Genomic DNA, 17,328 nt, shown 5'->3' with positions numbered 1-17,328 from the left:
ATGTTTTGTTTTACCAATTACACCACAATGACTGAAAATAAAAACAAGCCTAATTTAAAAAAAAAAACAAAACAGTATGCCATTTGCTGTAGCATGTTAACACTACCTAATAAAATACCTTACCTTCATCCTTAAGGATTTTCTGGAACCTTCTCTAAAGGCCTGTGGAATAAAACCGAGTTGAGATCAATGTGCAATGTTTGCTTAGAATGCTGATCTGAATAATCCCATCACTATTAGCAGTACTGTGCATATTTGCTTGTTTATACCTTGACTTTCTTAGCTTTAGGGGCGGCTCGTGTTTTCTCCGTGCTCTTCTTCCGCTTCTTGGCTTTGCTGCGCTTGACTCTGTTAACGGTGAGGGTGATGCTGGTGGGTGTATGCTGAGTGGCTGTGTATGACACTGTGGCAGCTGAGACCTCTTCATCTCCACTTTCTGTAGCACTGCTCTCTCCTACTATCAAGACACAAATATCCAAATCCAGACACACACTGAGCACACTATTAGAAGAGCACAGGTTGCAAAAAGCTGACAGTACCACGCTTTAACTTGAACTGTGTGCGTTTGTGTCTTCTTCTATAGCCTACCCGACACGTTGTCTGGTTTCCGACGCTGCCCATCCAGTCCTTTCCTCCTGTCCAGACCCCTGTACACATCACACTAGTAAGACAGACTGCACACAGCTGCATTGCACTAGATAATAATATCAGCACCAAAACGGTTAACAAACATGTGTGGGTGTCTGGAAAAACCTAGTTGGAGGTCACCAAAATTGTCTTTCTATCCATTTCATACTTGCATACATTTACTCTAAGTAAGCTTAATTATTTTATTTTACTTCTTTACCAAAATAACCTCTCATCTTCCCTTCCTTTCTGCAGAGATCATGTTAGCCTAACAAATGTGGATGTAAAAGCAGTCAGTCTGCTTAAAGATGCTTTAATGGCTAGTGTGGAAATAAACTAATGCTAGAACTTCCTGTTGATGTTGAGATATTCGCAAGAGAAACATTTCAGATTGAGAAAACTTGTAGGGTTCAGACCGACATAGTAGAAAATGTAAATATTTCACCACTTGAAAGGTTTTCTCAGGTTTCCACACACATTGATAATATTATTATTTATTATTATTATTATTATTATTATCAACAATAAAAACAACAGACTGTGTTTATGTGAGAGCCTTAAACATGGAGAAGTCCTTACCTGCAGCTCTCGCATTTTATGAGGTAGCGGTCTGAAGTCAGGCGGCACTGGCACCAGCCTGATGGCACGGCGCCCTCCTCCTCTGACGAGCTGTCGCTGTCGGCCGAGTTGTCAGGGTCATTGGTATGGAAACGGGATCGGGGACGGCCGAGGGCGCCATTGAGCTCCAGGCGGGGAATGATGGTCTGGGAGAGTGGGGAGGCAGGAGGGGTAGGAGGGGGTGGCGCTCCATAGTTATGATCCTGACAACACACAATGGAAGACTGTTGCATCTTCAAACAATGGTGTTCAGGTATCAGAGAGAAAGACAGAGAGAGAGGACAAGAGACAGAAGAAGGAAGAAGGGAAAGCAAGAAGGTGGGAATGAAAAATAAAATGTGGCATTCAAAAATCATGCAGGACTTAGTAGTTGCAATATGGCATATAAGCATGGCTGGAAAAACCCTGCAGTAAGCCAAGTTTTAAAATGAATAAAATGGGCATATAGCATTATAACTACTGTACTTTTTTCATAACACAGAATATGAATACACAGTAACCGTTTACTAATTAGGACAAGATAAAGGACAGCACACCAGTTATGCTGGATTACATTCAATACACATCTGTTATTGCTATACTATGACTAATACTCATGCCATGCAAGTGAAGCGATACTCACAGCATAGGGAAGGCCCCGGTATCCGTGATTCTGTGCGCTCCCACAGCTGTGGTTTGAGTACGTCTTCTCATTCACTGCAGGGCTCGCTTCCACTGACTCAGGACTGAGAAAGAGTCAACAACAGTAAAAGATTAAAACATTACAGAGATCAGAGTAATTGTTCATGAAAAAAGTACACACTGAACGATATCGCAGTATTCATCTCCAAATGATGAAAGCTTTGCATAGCGGGCCACTAGGTGGCAATAGCACTTTAAGAAAACGTGCAAGACGCCTCCCACTGTATATCAAACAGGAAGGGATTGCTGTTTCTGCATTACCATACACACTAAAATAAGGATTGGGTAGTTATTATATAATAGAGTAGTTATTATATAAAAGAGTTCCAGATTATTAATCGTCAAGTATATGTATATTTATATATATATATATATATATATATATATATATATATATATATATATATATATATATACACACACCATTCGCTTATTCACAAGCTGTGTTCAGGCAGGAGAATAGTGTCAGCTAAAGGGCTGTATGATTACCCACAAATTATGAGAAACAGGTAGTGTCTGTATCTCTAAACTACATGCTTAATAAAACAGAGACCAATTCCAACAAACTTTTTCATTAAAACTGCATACCCCCACCAAGTCGTACACGACATGTTTACTCATTATTCCACAGCATTTCACTGCCACTTTTCTCACAGGTCTCCAGCACCTACTAATCAAGATAAACTGACTCTCGTCATTAATTTTGCGAGGGCTTTGACTTTAAATGGTCCAGTGTCTAATAGTTATCGGGTATGTGTGTTCTTCCAATTTTGTTACTTGAGGCCTTTCTCTAGATTAGCGATGGCTCCATTAGCAATGCTAACATCACAGTAGCACTCGCTTCAATTTCCCAATGCATTTCAACAATATGCCCATTGAATAATGCACACACGATGTCAGTCAAGTGATAAAGACTTACTGAATGAACACAAAACCCCCTTAGAAATATGTGGATGTTGAAATTAGGCAGAATACACACCACTAATATAATGTAATATTGATCGTGATTACACTGAAAGAAATACTAGCAATAAACTGGTCTATTACATGGGAAAATAATGACAGCTGGGTAGAACAGAAACGAAAAGTCTTCAACAAGATTGTCAAAACAGTTGGCAGAACTCACTCTGATCCGGCGGCCATGTCTGTGTAAGGTGTCTCAGGTGTGGTGACTCCCAGTGCGATTGCTATGCTCATGACGTCAAGCACAGCGCCGCAAGGGAGGGGGGAAAGGGGGAAGGGAGGGGGAATAGGGATGGAGGGACAGGGGGAAAGGAGAGGAGGGGGGAGGGAAGAGGGAATCACGAAATCCGGATGGCAGAGACAGTCCACTCCTGTGGTGGGGTGCCGCAATGCCACTCACAGCACCTGACACACATCAGGAGACCTAGAAAGAGAAATATCGTCAGATTTACTGTCTTCAAGGATCTACATCTTAATGTATATACAATTCCATACTGCAAGGAACATGCTACTTCCATAGTCCCCTCATGTTAGATTAGGGCTACAACTGCTAGTTATTTTGATAATTGATTCATCATCATTTATCAGGCAATCTGTCATGGCATTGGAATATTCAGAGATATCAGACACCCAAACTACAGTAAGGTAGTATTCTTATTCTGTAAGGTAGTATTCTTACATTCATACATTTTCTTTTTAGCTCTGTACACTACTTTTTTTTAAAACTATATTTCAGTGTGACCAATGGTCTTAATCAGTGGGAGAGGCTCTTATCTGCATTCCACTGCCCTGATTTTTGGCAATCTGAAACTCACTGATAATTTAATTTTGCTTGCTTTGTGGCTGACTTTTAGTTTTCAATGCCTGGTTCACTGTGACTCTTTTTGGGACTGACTCCCGGCACCTTCAGTGTGAACTGAAAGCATGATAGTCACATGACACACAACATACAAATAAATACACACACACACCCAGTATTTTTTTTTAGTTCAGAAAACTAAACGACGCTGCATTTTCATCAACACTGGGTCAGAAAAAAAGTTTGAAATTAGTTTAAATAACTAACAACCAAGCTAATCGGTTTCGCTACTTGTGGCGTCACTACTTCCCAAAGCTGCATAAAGCACATTCTGATTCTGCCTTTATGGCCAAAGTAGCAAAAGATTCAGATTTTCTGAAAAGAGCAGAAAGGATTGATATAACCACGAGCATAAATAAGTGATACTGCCCGGTCAGGTACGGCTAAACAAAAAAAAAAAAGCCGGCGGTTAATAAGCAGGGTTTGGCCCAGCACACTGTGCTTCTACTCTTATTCACATTGGCCCCAAATGAACGATTACAAGTCTAGTCTTTAATTCAAAACACAAGTTATGTCATGAGGCCAATAATGGCGTGCAATATACAAGGTTCAGACACTTTTGGAGGACTTTTGTCCATCTTTCGCTGTTCTCCGTCATTTTCAATCAAATTTATTGTAATCTATATCAAGTGATGTAGCGGATATCTGATAACTGATCAATAACAAAATCTGTTATTGAGTAACAATAATATTTTGCTTTTGTTGATTAGCAATTGCAGGCTTACATTAAATACTTGTACACAAGTTATTATTTGGATGACAGATTTTCACTTTTACTTAAGTCATATTTTTACATAACAGCACTCAATGCGAGAAACATTTTTACCCTGATTGTCGGGGACACAGATACTTGTAACACTTGTCCTTGATCACCTATGACAGCGGTTTGAGTGATCAGATCACAAGACACATTTGACCCTGTTCAGAGCTGCACTTAACTCTGTACATTTCTGACTGCATCGCCTGAAACAGGATGTTCACATGTTTGAAGACGGGTCAAACGTAAAGCGACTTTGCAGCTATAAACGAGGTTAATAATAAATAACTGTTGTGTGAAATAAAATGTATAGAGATTTAAACATCCGCTATCCTGGTCACTGACATTAAAAACAAAACATGTTCAAAGCTGTAGTGGCAATGCAGGTAGCACTAGCCCTATTTATGTAGTGTTGTGCTGAAAAGATGCAAACAAACAGGTGTAAAAGCTAAAAGTAAAATGCGAATAGTTTTCTGTGAAAAACAAACTAAATAAACATCCTCAATAGAGTAACGCACAGAGGCACACAATTATTAAAGTACAGTATATATATATTATATATATACATACACAAACGTGCACACACACACACAGTATGCAGTATCTCTGCTATACAGAAGGGGGCAATACATGGATGATGCATTTGCATGGCTGTCAGTCAAAGTGAGGCTTACTAGTACCACCATATAAAACCATTTTAAATACATAGGCAGCAGGACTCAAAAAAAAACAACAATTGAGTAATGAATTATCATGGTAGCTCCAGTTCAATCATCCTTTAACTGCTCAAAATTCTGTCCTCCAGTAGTCACAATTTGTGAACTGTTATTATATCACTTATATACCTTTTGGAGAACGTATTCGCTACTGTGTCAATACAATATACAAATATTCAAACAAATAAGCTTAAACTAAAACAGGAACAAATTAGAAAGTTAAACATGACAAAAGGCATCAGCAGTCTCAGAAAAAAAAAGAAAAAAAAAAAGAGAGAACTATCCAGCATGATGACCGCATCATTCTTAAACCTGTAACCCAGAAACTTGCAGGAATGATTACTCATTCGATAACCAGTTACAGCAAACCGTCTTTACGTTTGCAGTTGATGCAGACATTTTTAACCTCTAATCAGAAAACATCCTAGCACCCACATGAATGGTGTTCAGGAACACGTCCCCATAGATACAGTTGCTAACGGCCCATAGATACGGTGGACAAGGACTCTGTTGAAGTGAGCTACTAGCTCTAAAACAACCTCACAAAGAAGCCAATGATACGTCAGCCCCACTTCTCTTTTAACCTAGCACTTAACCAACAGTTTATCAAATAGTACCACTACGAAGCAGTCTTTAAAGCTACTGACCAGACCTTATCTTGGATTTAGAGTGGAAAAGATAATTAATACAAATATCTTGTCAAATGAACAAACTAGATATGGCTCCTTTAATCTGAGATGTACAAAAATGCTGAAAGTGGATAAGAGTCAATCAAGTTCTGTAACTTAAAATATAGAGAAACAGAGAACAGGGAAAATATAGGGAAAACAGAGGAAAATGAAAGCAACTTATTTACTACTGGCCAATAAAGTTTTACAAATATAATATTTGTGGTATGGTAGGGTAGGCTATCTATGACCGATATTGACAACCGTAATTATAGTCATGTGAAAAAAATAAGTACACCCCATGGAAATTATTGGCTTTTTTGTCATTTTTGGACAAGCAAAAATGCAGTGCCTATTAATGAAGTTGATATACTTAAACAAAACCACCAGGAAATGAATAAATGATTGAAAAAACTACAACAGAAATATCAACAGATGTGATTCTTTTGAATAGTAAGTACATTCTTGGCCTCTGAAGCTAGTATTGCCTCCTTTAGCAGAAATAACTTCTTGTAGATGCTTTTGCATAATTGTCCAACAGTCTCTGACATCAGCTTGCTGGAATTTTTGACCACTCTTCAATGCAATATTCATTCAGTTGCCAGATATTTTAGTTGTTTTTTTTTGTTGTTTTTTGCATGTACTGTCGATTTCAAATCCCCCCCACAACATTTCAATGGGATTCAAATCCGGGCTTTGACTTGGCCATACCACAACCCTCCATTTATTCTTTTTGTGCCGTTCCTTGGTGGATTGTGTGCTTAGGATCATTATCCTGCTGAAAGGTCCACTTTCGGTTCAACTTCAAGTTTTGGACAAATGGCCTCACATTATCTTCAAGCACTCTTTGATATAATGCAGAATTCATAGTTGAATCAATGAATGCAAGCTGTCCAGTCCCTGAGGCAGTGAAGCAACCCCAAACCATATCATTTCCACCACCGTGTTTCACAGTCGGTATGAGGTGCTTCTCCTGAAAAGATGGTTTTGGTCTGCACCAAACATGTCTGCTGTTACTGTGGCCAAACAACTCTATCTTTGATTCATCTGTCCAGAGCACATTATTCCAAAAGCCTGGTCTTTGCCTATATGCTCATTGGCAAACTGTATTCTTGCAAAGGTTTTTTCCTGGCACACCTCCCATGCAGGTCAAATTTGTGTAATCTCTTTCTGATTGTAGAAGCATGAACTTTGACACCAACAGTTGCAAGACTTACTAGCAGATCTTGTGATGAAATTTTGGGGTTCTTTGAGACTTCTTTTTGCATCAGACAGTCTGCTCTTGGGCTGAATTTGCTAGGATGGCCAGTCCTGGACAAATTGGCAGTTGTTTGAAATCTGCACTACTTATAGATTATTTTCCTTACAGTGGAATGATGCGTTTCACATAATTTGGAGATCTGTTTAAATCCCTTGCCAGACTCATAGGCATCCACAACCTTTTTTCTGAAGGCCTTACAGAACTCTTAGATCTTGGCATGATGACACCACACACCTCAATAATAAAGGGAAAACCAGACACTAGATATGAGAGGAGTATAAATAAGACAGGTTCCACCTGCACTCCTTAAGCAGGTTCTGATCACTGGCACCCAATCTTCAACATCTGATTTTAATTTTATGGATTTGAAAGTGTGATAAATGTATGAGTTTACTTACATTTTCTATGTGACAGATCTGTTTTTTGTTCATTTAAATTGCGAAAATTACTATAAAACTTAAATATTATATATCATTTGATAGAGTGTATAAACTTTATTAATAGACACTGTTTAAAAGAGGAGCAAATGTTGGCTTGTCCAAATATGTTTTAAAAATAAATAAATAAATAAATAAATAGCCAACAATTTATGGGGTGTACTTATTTTTTTCACATGACTGTATGTTACATATCCTTATCTGGGTTTCGGAGGATTGTATTTTTCACTTCCAGTAACACTTGCTTGTGATTCTTAATAATTAATAATTCTCAACAGAAGACTGTGAAAACATTTGTGCCTACTATGCAATATCAATACATATCATATTTTTGTGAAATCAAAAGTGAAAATTTGTGAGAAATCTGACTGACAAAAACCCACCTGTCCAGCTCCATTTACCCATAATGCAATTCTAAATTGCTATTTAAAGACAGAACTTAAGACCATGTGAATCTGTAGAGATAAGCTACGTGTTTCTGTTTCTTCACAATACTGAATTGTTCCCAGACTCTTAAAACAAATAAAATATATTGCTGAATGACAAAAGACAAATAATTACAACCTCTTCTGTCCTTCATAAAGTCCATCTCATTGTCTTCATCTTTCACACCGAGTCTCTCCTGAAAGCCAGTTTCAGATTACTGTCCAGTTGCCTTCCTATCAGCCTGCCTAATACGCACGCGCGCACACACACACGCACGCACACACACATGCACGCACGCACACCTCAAGAGGCCATTTTGGGGATGAGACAATGCCTATGCTTCAAAATCAGCCTCTATGCACTATACTACTCAAGCATGCACTACAGACTTCAGACTAGCAGAGGGATGGGTGAGGGTTTCGGTTCAGTGGCCACATTAGGTTTTCAGTAATGGGCTGTGGGCAGCATACTGTATTTTCCCTTTAGTTATGCTCCATAATATGTATATACTGTGTGATATTAACCGCATAAATACATGCACACACTTGAAAATAAGTAAGCATGTTAGGATTGACAATTGCCTCAATTCTCTACATTCTACAAAATTTCAACCGGACAAAACATACAAACTGCGCCGAGTACACTCATGGAAAATCTATTGCATTTGCTAGTGAGTTTTGTCCAAGTGTACTTGTGTCCATATTTCTAATAAAGCGATACCAGTAGTAACATGAAAGCCTTCTCCAAAACCTGAACCGCTAAATATTTACAAACAGGTTTCATATAAAAATAAAACCTTTTGTGTGTGAACTTTCACAATCAGGCTTATCTAAAACAGAAATGCTGTAAACCTATATCTATAGATGACTTAATTTCCTTTCCATTAACATCAGTGGGGTGATTATTAAACTGCTCTTTGTAGTATGAAACCTCGGCATTACTTTCGACCCGCACAAGTGCACTCGCACAAAAAGCTATTTCCATCTTGTAACATTGCTCAGCTCTGCTACTTGCCAAACACAAAATAATTGCTGCAACTTTGGCCCAAACTTTTATTACCGCTCAGCTACAAGAAGGTTTGGGTGAAACCATTTTCTCTGGTCTAAACCATACAGCAGCTTCAGTTTAAAGTCAGCAGCCAGAGTCCTCACTCACGCTGCAGAATCTGCACACATCACTCCATAACCCGGGTTGACTGACTGATCGGACCCGCTGATTAATCTGCACCGATAACTGATTGTTAGAACTATCAATTATCAGCAAAAAAAAAAATCCACACTGATAGTTTTTCCCGGTTGCATCCGTCACAGGAGTGGCTGAGAAGATCCACAGTCATTATACAGTATGACGGCAGCCTCCAGAGGCAAAATAAAACCCATCACTGACTAATTTTGTTGTGTTATTTGAAGTGTTTTTTTTTAAATTCATTTTCCATGTCTCTATTTTTATGTTTTTTGGAGTGTTACTTTTTGGTTCAGTTTGGATGTATATCTTTTGTTTACTTTAATATTTATTAATAGTTAATATATATTAATATTTATTTCATTTTTAAAAAGTACAGTACAAGTATTTTTGGAGTAAAGTTCAGCAATATTTTTCTTTTCAGTATCAATTTTAAAAACTACCAGTTGATTAATAGATTATGCGCAGGTAATGCCTAACTTAGTTATCAGTGTCAATAAAATCCACTATCGGTCGACCTCTATTCCATAAGCTATACTGGCTAGCAGTTTCAGCCTGTATCGAATACAAACTCCTGCGTAGGACATATAAAACCTAATATGGCCTTGCTCTAGGCTCCTATATTTACTCTGATGCCCTCCAACATAGAGCTCATAGTTGTCCCCAGGTTTTGATTGTCCATTATAGGAGGCAGGTCTTTATCTTAGCATGTAAACTTAAATAAAACACTACATCAATATCCCCAGGAGTGCTCGTCTATATCATCTTTTAAAGCTTAAACTGAATTTTTTTCTCCATTTATGCTGTTTACTAGGGCATATGCTGCAAAGTAAATGAGAATATTGGCTTTGATGTATTACTAACCAAAAATAAAAGGAAAAAAAAAAACCCAACAGCAAAGCACTGTATACACTCCTGGGCAAGAAAAAAAAGGCCCAAGCCCAAAATGGCAAAATATAACGCTTTTAATGGTCTTAACAACAAATCATTGGTCAGGAAATTAGCAAGAATTAAACAAATAGATACAATAATTTAGTATGGGATCGTTTTACCTCTGATTTCTTTAAACGTCTAAGCCTTGTGGTAAACTTGGACAGCTTTTTATTTTATTTTTCATTTAGTACTCACAGACATGTTCTAGTTTGAATTTTAAATCAAACATTTTAATTATTACCATAATTTTACCTTCGTGTACAACACTGCACAAGTAAATTTTCCTGTTTCTAGATTTTCCCCAAACACTAAACGAGCAAATGTTGGCACAGGATAGTGCATGTGTTTAATTCTTACAAATTTTCTGACCAATTATTTGTTGCTAAGACCTTTAAATGCTTAATATTTTGCCATTTTATGCTTGGCCCATTTTTTATTATTTTTTTGCCACACTGCACCAATCGGATGTAAAAGGTAGCACATGAAGCATATACGTCAAAAGGGTATAGGCTTAAATATTACGCTTACTGAAGGTGTTGTCTTAAACTTGGCAAACCTGTTATTGGGCCAGATCCCATGAGCCAAAGTTTTGCGAGTGTGTGTGAACAATTACCTGGCTTTCAGGGTAGTCAGGTTTCACTTATATTTTGCACTAAACATAAAAGACAAATTCCTTTACTGAACTGTAGCACAAATTCCTCCATACAACGACTAGCATTTTCAAAAGCCCAAAGAGCTCTCTTGAAACTTCCACGCTACGCTTTCATTTTTTAGAGGATTTAATAGAGAAAGACAACAGCCATGATTGGCATTATGGTACAGAAGGTAGCACTGATGTTTCCCAGCTCAGGTTACTATCTGAAGAGTTTTAAATGTTTTCCTTGCGTTTGCGTGGGTTTCATCCGGGTTCTCCAGTTTGCTCTCAGTGTTCCAAAACACACATCCGCACATTATATATATGCGCTGGCAGATCGTCTATGCTAAATAGCCCCTTGTGTGTGTATGGTGCCCTGGATGGACTGGAGTCCCATCCGGTGTGAATTTTCTCGCCTTGTACATTGTTCCCTGGAAAGCTCCAGATCCACCGTGTCCAGACTAAAGCGGTTACTGAAATTGAACGAATGAATAAACAGCCTTTATATGGTCTCCTTGAAGCAGAGAGGGTTAAGCCCAAAGTATACTTCCCTTTTTATGTGTACGCTAGGAACAGTGTACAGTATGCGTGATGCAAATTCAGTCATCAGCAGAGTACGCACGCCACCATATTTTTCTAACCGCAGGTCACACATGCACATTTAAATCCTTTGCACTATTTAGTTGTTCCACAAGGTGGCAACAGTGACCCAGAGCCATTGATTCTCAAGGTAGTCGAAGAAAAAAACAGAATAAACGGAAGAGACATAAACGAGTGCAAGTTAGAACAACAATGAACCATCTTCTCTTTTTTTTTTACTTTTCTTCTTCCTCTAGTAACAAGTGAAGCAGCATGTCTTTCTCCTCCATTGTTCCTTCTTCGTGATTCTTCTTCGTTGTCGTCCTTCACACCAGAAGACCTGCTTTACTGCTCTGTACTGACTCTTGTAGGCCAGGAGGGGTAGTGCAAGTTGTCGTAATGCGTAATGCATGCGTCGACCGCCTGTGTACTCATAAATGTCAAATGTAGTATACATTGAAAGGCAATGCATAAAACTGTTTAAAAAAGTATATTTTGGGCATTAAGGTCCATGCTCAAGGGCCTCATAGTTGTAGCTTGGTGGTGGCCAGGGCTTGACCTCACAACTTTCTGATCCGTAGCCCAAAGCCTTCACCTCTGATCCACCTTGATTACAATATCTGGGTAGTCCTGGTATATTACGTCATAGGGCTGCTTGATTATGGCAAAAATCATAATCACAATTATTTTGGTCAATACTGAGATCATGATTATTAAACACGTTTACTCACTGACTTTGGAAACATGCGTTTATTGAACTTTTTTTTGTAAAAACATATTTTTAACAGTGGATTTCCTTGAATATAATTCAACTGAAAGAAAAGATATATATGTGCATGTATAAAACAAAAGTAAATACATTTTTTAATTAAATAACCAAAATAAAGCTAGCAGAGCACGTCACGAGACGCTTTTCGGCGAACCACATCGCCAAAAATGAACTTTAAACTTCTTTAGCCAATGAAATTCTGTCTCCAGGTTAAGATCGGTCTGTAGTTTCTGCGTGAGCTCTATAAAGGAAATGAGCATATTTAGACCAGCTGTCATGATGCTAGAGGAAATGAGCTTTCCAGTGATACCAAACGCTATTTCTTTTTGTTCCACATCGGACTCCTTGAAACCAAATTCTTTCCAAACGGCTGAAATGGTTTTATTTTTCTTGTCGACCAAAGCCTCTCTTTCTGTCATGTTGGCTTGAACTGAACTAAAAATGCCCCGGCCTGGCGGGGAGCGAGCCTGGCCTTTTAGGGAGGGACGAAGGCGGGCAGTTTTTAAAAAGACAAAACGAGAACATTGCGAAACGGAATGATAATCGTTTTGTCTCGATTATTTTGTTTTCATAATTGTCGGAGGCCATAATCAAAACTGAAATCGAAAAGTTGATTAATCACACAGCCCTACTTCATCAAGAAAGTCCTCATACTCATACGTCCTCCTATCAGTTTGTTGCACTTGCCCTTCCTAAACACCCAGGCATTTTCCAGATATGTCCAACCCACAGCATTTGACTGGCCGTGAATGCAAACAGGGTTGGTAACAGAGTTTTAGTAGAAGTGTGAGATTGCGAATGTGCAATAGCAAATGGATGACTGCTATTAGATTTTCAATTTGGTATTACCATACTAGTTTAGACTTTGAAAATGAACTTCGCATGTGCATTTTTCTCTTGGCAGCCACTGTACAAGGCTGCACACAAAAGTGCAAATGACGGTTTGCAATTAAATTTGAGCCATTTCTCAGGTTGTGCACCCTTAATAAAGGAAATGCAAGTACATGCATGAATTAGCATTTTCTAATTAGCATTTTGACTTGATTGACTAGAAGTTTGGGCAATAGTGGTACTAAAAGATCATAATTTATTTAATTTTTTATTTTGCTTGTCATGTAAAGATATGGGAGAGTGGGAAATATAACAAATCATAAAACCGGTATAGTACAGAACTACAGCCAGCTGTACCATTTAAAAAAAAAAAAAAAAAAAAAAAAAAAAAGAAAAAAAAAAAAAAAAAGGCAAATTCCCCAATAAAAAAACCCCCACAGTGCTCAACCTAGCTCTAATATCTAGCCTGACACACACACACGGATGACATCATCTCTCCCAGCACAGAAAGGGGATGGAAACAAGACAACCCACACACTAAGCCAGACAGGCCCTACCCCCTACCCCAAATTCCACTGTAGCATCCTACCCTGTCTGCACAATCTCTCTCTCCGCCCTTTTGATTCTCAAATCAAGAAAATAAATTATGCTCAAATACACGCTTATTGTCCGTTACGTCACTGGCTCTATTTCCGCATGTTCGTATAGAATTACTAACATTAGTTTTATGACCAAATGAGATCACCTGCCTTGGAGACAAAATACGCTAATGTGATTTAACTCATCTTAATGCTATTAGATTTGGTTGATTGGGCTTGCACAGCACCACATAACGTGCGCATCAACAGGGCTTTTTACGAAGAAAAAACAAACAAAAAAACAACAACGAAAAGGAAAAGGGTGGTCTGGGCATTTCTCAGTGGCCATAGCTACAACACAAACATTACGGTAATGTTCTCTTAAACCAAACTGTAGCTTAATAATCACAAACCTCTTCAGTTAGAACACAAAAACAGTCACCTGAGCACAAACGATGACCTCAGTCTTTCCACATCTCTGACTTGTTCAAACACAAACAAGCTTCACGCTATCTGGACAGCCATTTTGCCTCAGGGAACAATGTATGAAATGTTTCCTTGTCTGACACAAGAGGAAGTAATAAAGCAGGCAAAGGTAACAAGCTTTCTACCCTCTGGTCCGCCTAGAGACATTAACAGATATTTTTCTTAAATGTTCACTACTTGGAGATCTATTATAAAATCGCAGAATATTGAAATAATGTACAACTACCCTTCTGAACCCCCCATATTATGTTTAAGGTAAACAGTGCAACCTTGAGTTCTTATTAAAACCATTTTATCTCACTGACAATTGCTGAATAACATGCACAGGTTAGTGAAGCTGCATACAATCAGAGAGATCAACATGTTCGCATTCCATGTGACAACACCCTTTAAGTCAACATGTTTTGCACAATGCCTAACTATTTCCTCTGATAAAAGAATAGCCGGCTTAGCTCTTGATTCGCTATGACTAAAGAAGTGAGAATAACAACAACAAAACAGACTATCAAATTTCTTTTGTTTCTTTTTTTTCTTAAAGCTAAAGAAAAACAAAAGAGAATGAAAACCAGAAATCACAGACGTGTATGTAAGAAGACACAAGAAATGGGAGGCAAGGACACTGGCTTAAGTGATATCTTTTTTCCCCCCCTTGATATAAAATTTGTAAAGCCATGATGGCAGATCTTTCCATTTCAGCCTACTGTTCATTAGACTGCAACTAAGGCAAATAAGAGAGGATGAGGGATGCAAATTGTCCAATGATTTATTTTTTTTTTATTCCCACCCTCGCTCAAGAATTTTTGCTCTTCGCTGCACAACACTAAACACAGCCATGAAAACACCACCCCCACCAACCTTAAAACACAAACATATGTGCGCACAGAGTCCAATCTAAGGACACGGGTCTTATGATTGGCTGAGAAAATCAGAAAATGCTCCAATCCAGAAACGGCAGTGTGGCAGGCGTCACACGAGCCAGTTTTAACCCCGTTGTGCTGTAGGGCGCAGTCGTAAACATATTCAGAAAGGTTCCTAGCTCCAGAACCTGTAAGTGTGCTCAACATATGTAGGCTTATGAAGACAGTAAAAACCACGCTCTACCATATGACAAATCTGACTCACTCTCGCTTTTACACAGCCCGGTTTTATTTTTAAACAATCCCTGAAAGCATGCTTCTTAGTCCACATCTGATGAGAAAAGAACAGACTATCATTTGGCCTTCAATCAGCTAAATTAAGTTGGAAAACTGTCTGTCTTTCATGTCCTGCTCTTCTTCTTTGTAAACAATTAGTAAACAGGCTCTGTGAATCCTGTTATCAAGTGTCTATTTATGATGCCCCTCATCTCTTGTCCTCTCTAAACAATCACCCCTCACCCCCTTCCTCTCCACAGGAATCCTGTGTTTCTCTGCTCGCGGTGGGCCAGCACCTGGTTTCAAACTCAGGTCTAGTCCAGGCTGACATGGGTACGTTTCAAAATGCAGCTTTTATGTTTTGGCCACATTAGCGTTTTCAAACTGCATCCCAGAAGCTTCCGGTTCACAATGAAACATGAAAATGATCGAACATGGCATGCTGTATATGCGCAATGGGTGTCAGACCCATGACCTTTACATCATTTCTTCCTTTTTTTCTTGACAACATGAACATAAAAAGTGCTTTCTTGCACGTCTCTGCGTCACTTGTTTACAATACAAGGCAGTCAAGCATGAGTAAAACAAAAAAATACCTAATGCAGAAAACAGCCATGCAATGGGTTTCCCATCTGTAATTACACGACAATCATATGTCTGTTTTCAAAAGGGCAACGTTTCCCACAGCCACTAAATAAATCTACTGTATTTATATATTTAACCTGTAAACATATGTTTTAGTGTGAATGTAAAGGCAAGCCATAAGAAAAGACGCACTTTCGCATTATACAGTGATAGAGTTACTGGAACACTAAATAACCGTCACGTTTCTATAAATTTTTTCTTCTATTAACCTACAAGATATTGTTTATTCATAAGCTATTGGTCCATATTATGGCAATCCTGTCCAGAAAGGACAGGAAAGGGCCCAAGTATGCATGCGAAAGTGCGCAGAAGTGACAGAAGCGAGTGAGAGAACAAGGGAATAAGAGTGAGAATGTGAAAGACCTGAAAACTGTCTGCTCGGACTGAACATTCCTTCAGATCATCATGTTTCAGTGCAGAGAAAAGAGAAAAAAGAGAGAGAAAAAAAAAGAAAGAAAAGAGGCCCACTTTCAGGCAACAACAGACATGAATAAATTCAGAGCAATCTATGCTATAGCTGATGTTCAAAAGCCTTTTGAAAAAAAAAAAGTCTAAATGTTTCACTTTTGATTTGGTATCATAACCTAACAAGTACATTAAAAGTCACTCAATGAATCATTCTGAGAGGGGAAAAAAAAAAAGTTTGTAACCCTCACTGACGGTGAGGCCTGCCTGCCTCCCTTCTGTCAAGAGGTCATTATCCTGTAGGCTCAATGACTGTGATAGTTTCAACAATTTGTTCAATAAAGCAGCGGAGGCGGTGTAAAATACATGTTTGTTAAATTGAACAGTCTGTGTTTTATTATAGAAGTGTACTTACAAAGGGTACAGGAGTTCATTTCTGAAAAAAACTGAGTGACAAATTATTCTCAAACCTGGAGGACGACACAATGAGAAACACCAAAAACATGGACTCTTTTACAGAACCGAGTTTAATGGCAAGTCTTGGTTTGTTTAAGTTTAAGCGTTGGTTTTTTTGTGCTTTTGCTCAGACTGCTTAATCTATTGACACTTCACAAAGCACTGTGGTTTACTGGGATAGGTTGGGTGAGTGTGGCCTACAGCTCAAATTTCACAGTTAAAGGTGGAGGGAAAATCAGAGTGACTAAAATAACACAAACATATTCAGAAAATGTGTGGCTTACACGACTATGCGCGCACACACACGCACACGCACATACAGGATACAGAATGAGAGACGATGGCTGTCAGTATACTGCATTTGTAACCTATGGATATTACTACATGTTTTCCAATTACACTATGTGCGTACTTACATTGGCTTTACCGTGACACACAGACACACACACACACAGTTCAGCCCTTACTGAACTCTTGATGGTGTTTGTGAAATGTTCAAGCTGTACCCTGTGCTTGTGTGAGTTTATAAAACAGCGGTACGTTGATATGTTAATTTAACAGATAAAACGGCACAGTTTCCCCTAAAAACCAGAAACCTGAATTCTGAGGACACTAGCTGCTGTATTTGCCATGAGTCGTGTTTGTAGATGACTGCTGAACACGAATGTTGATCTGAAGTCAGGT

The 17,328-nt window shown here is 38.6% G+C and overlaps 1 protein-coding gene across 3 annotated transcripts in view; it reads right to left on the bottom strand.

Moving 5' to 3' along the window:
- Positions 1-17,328, bottom strand: part of setd5 (SET domain containing 5) — a 31,699-nt gene that overhangs the window by 11,786 nt on the left and 2,585 nt on the right. Inside the window, exons 2-7 of one of the 3 annotated variants that reach the window (XM_053635917.1) lie at positions 3,053-3,313; positions 1,868-1,970; positions 1,207-1,478; positions 589-647; positions 270-457; positions 124-162 (exon numbers count right to left, since the gene is read on the bottom strand). In XM_053635917.1, coding sequence (XP_053491892.1) covers positions 124-162; positions 270-457; positions 589-647; positions 1,207-1,478; positions 1,868-1,970; positions 3,053-3,123 — 732 coding nt within the window. In that variant the 5' untranslated portion in view covers positions 3,124-3,313. The remainder of the gene's footprint in view (positions 1-123; positions 163-269; positions 458-588; positions 648-1,206; positions 1,479-1,867; positions 1,971-3,052; positions 3,314-17,328) is intronic. The other 2 variants (XM_053635918.1, XM_053635919.1) reach the window with 2 other exon arrangements.

The sequence above is a fragment of the Ictalurus furcatus genome, chromosome 11 (assembly GCF_023375685.1).
Source record: "Ictalurus furcatus strain D&B chromosome 11, Billie_1.0, whole genome shotgun sequence".
NCBI lineage: Eukaryota > Metazoa > Chordata > Actinopteri > Siluriformes > Ictaluridae > Ictalurus > Ictalurus furcatus.
The sequence above is the reverse complement of the archived record's forward strand: the minus strand, read 5'-3'. Positions and strand labels throughout refer to the sequence as shown.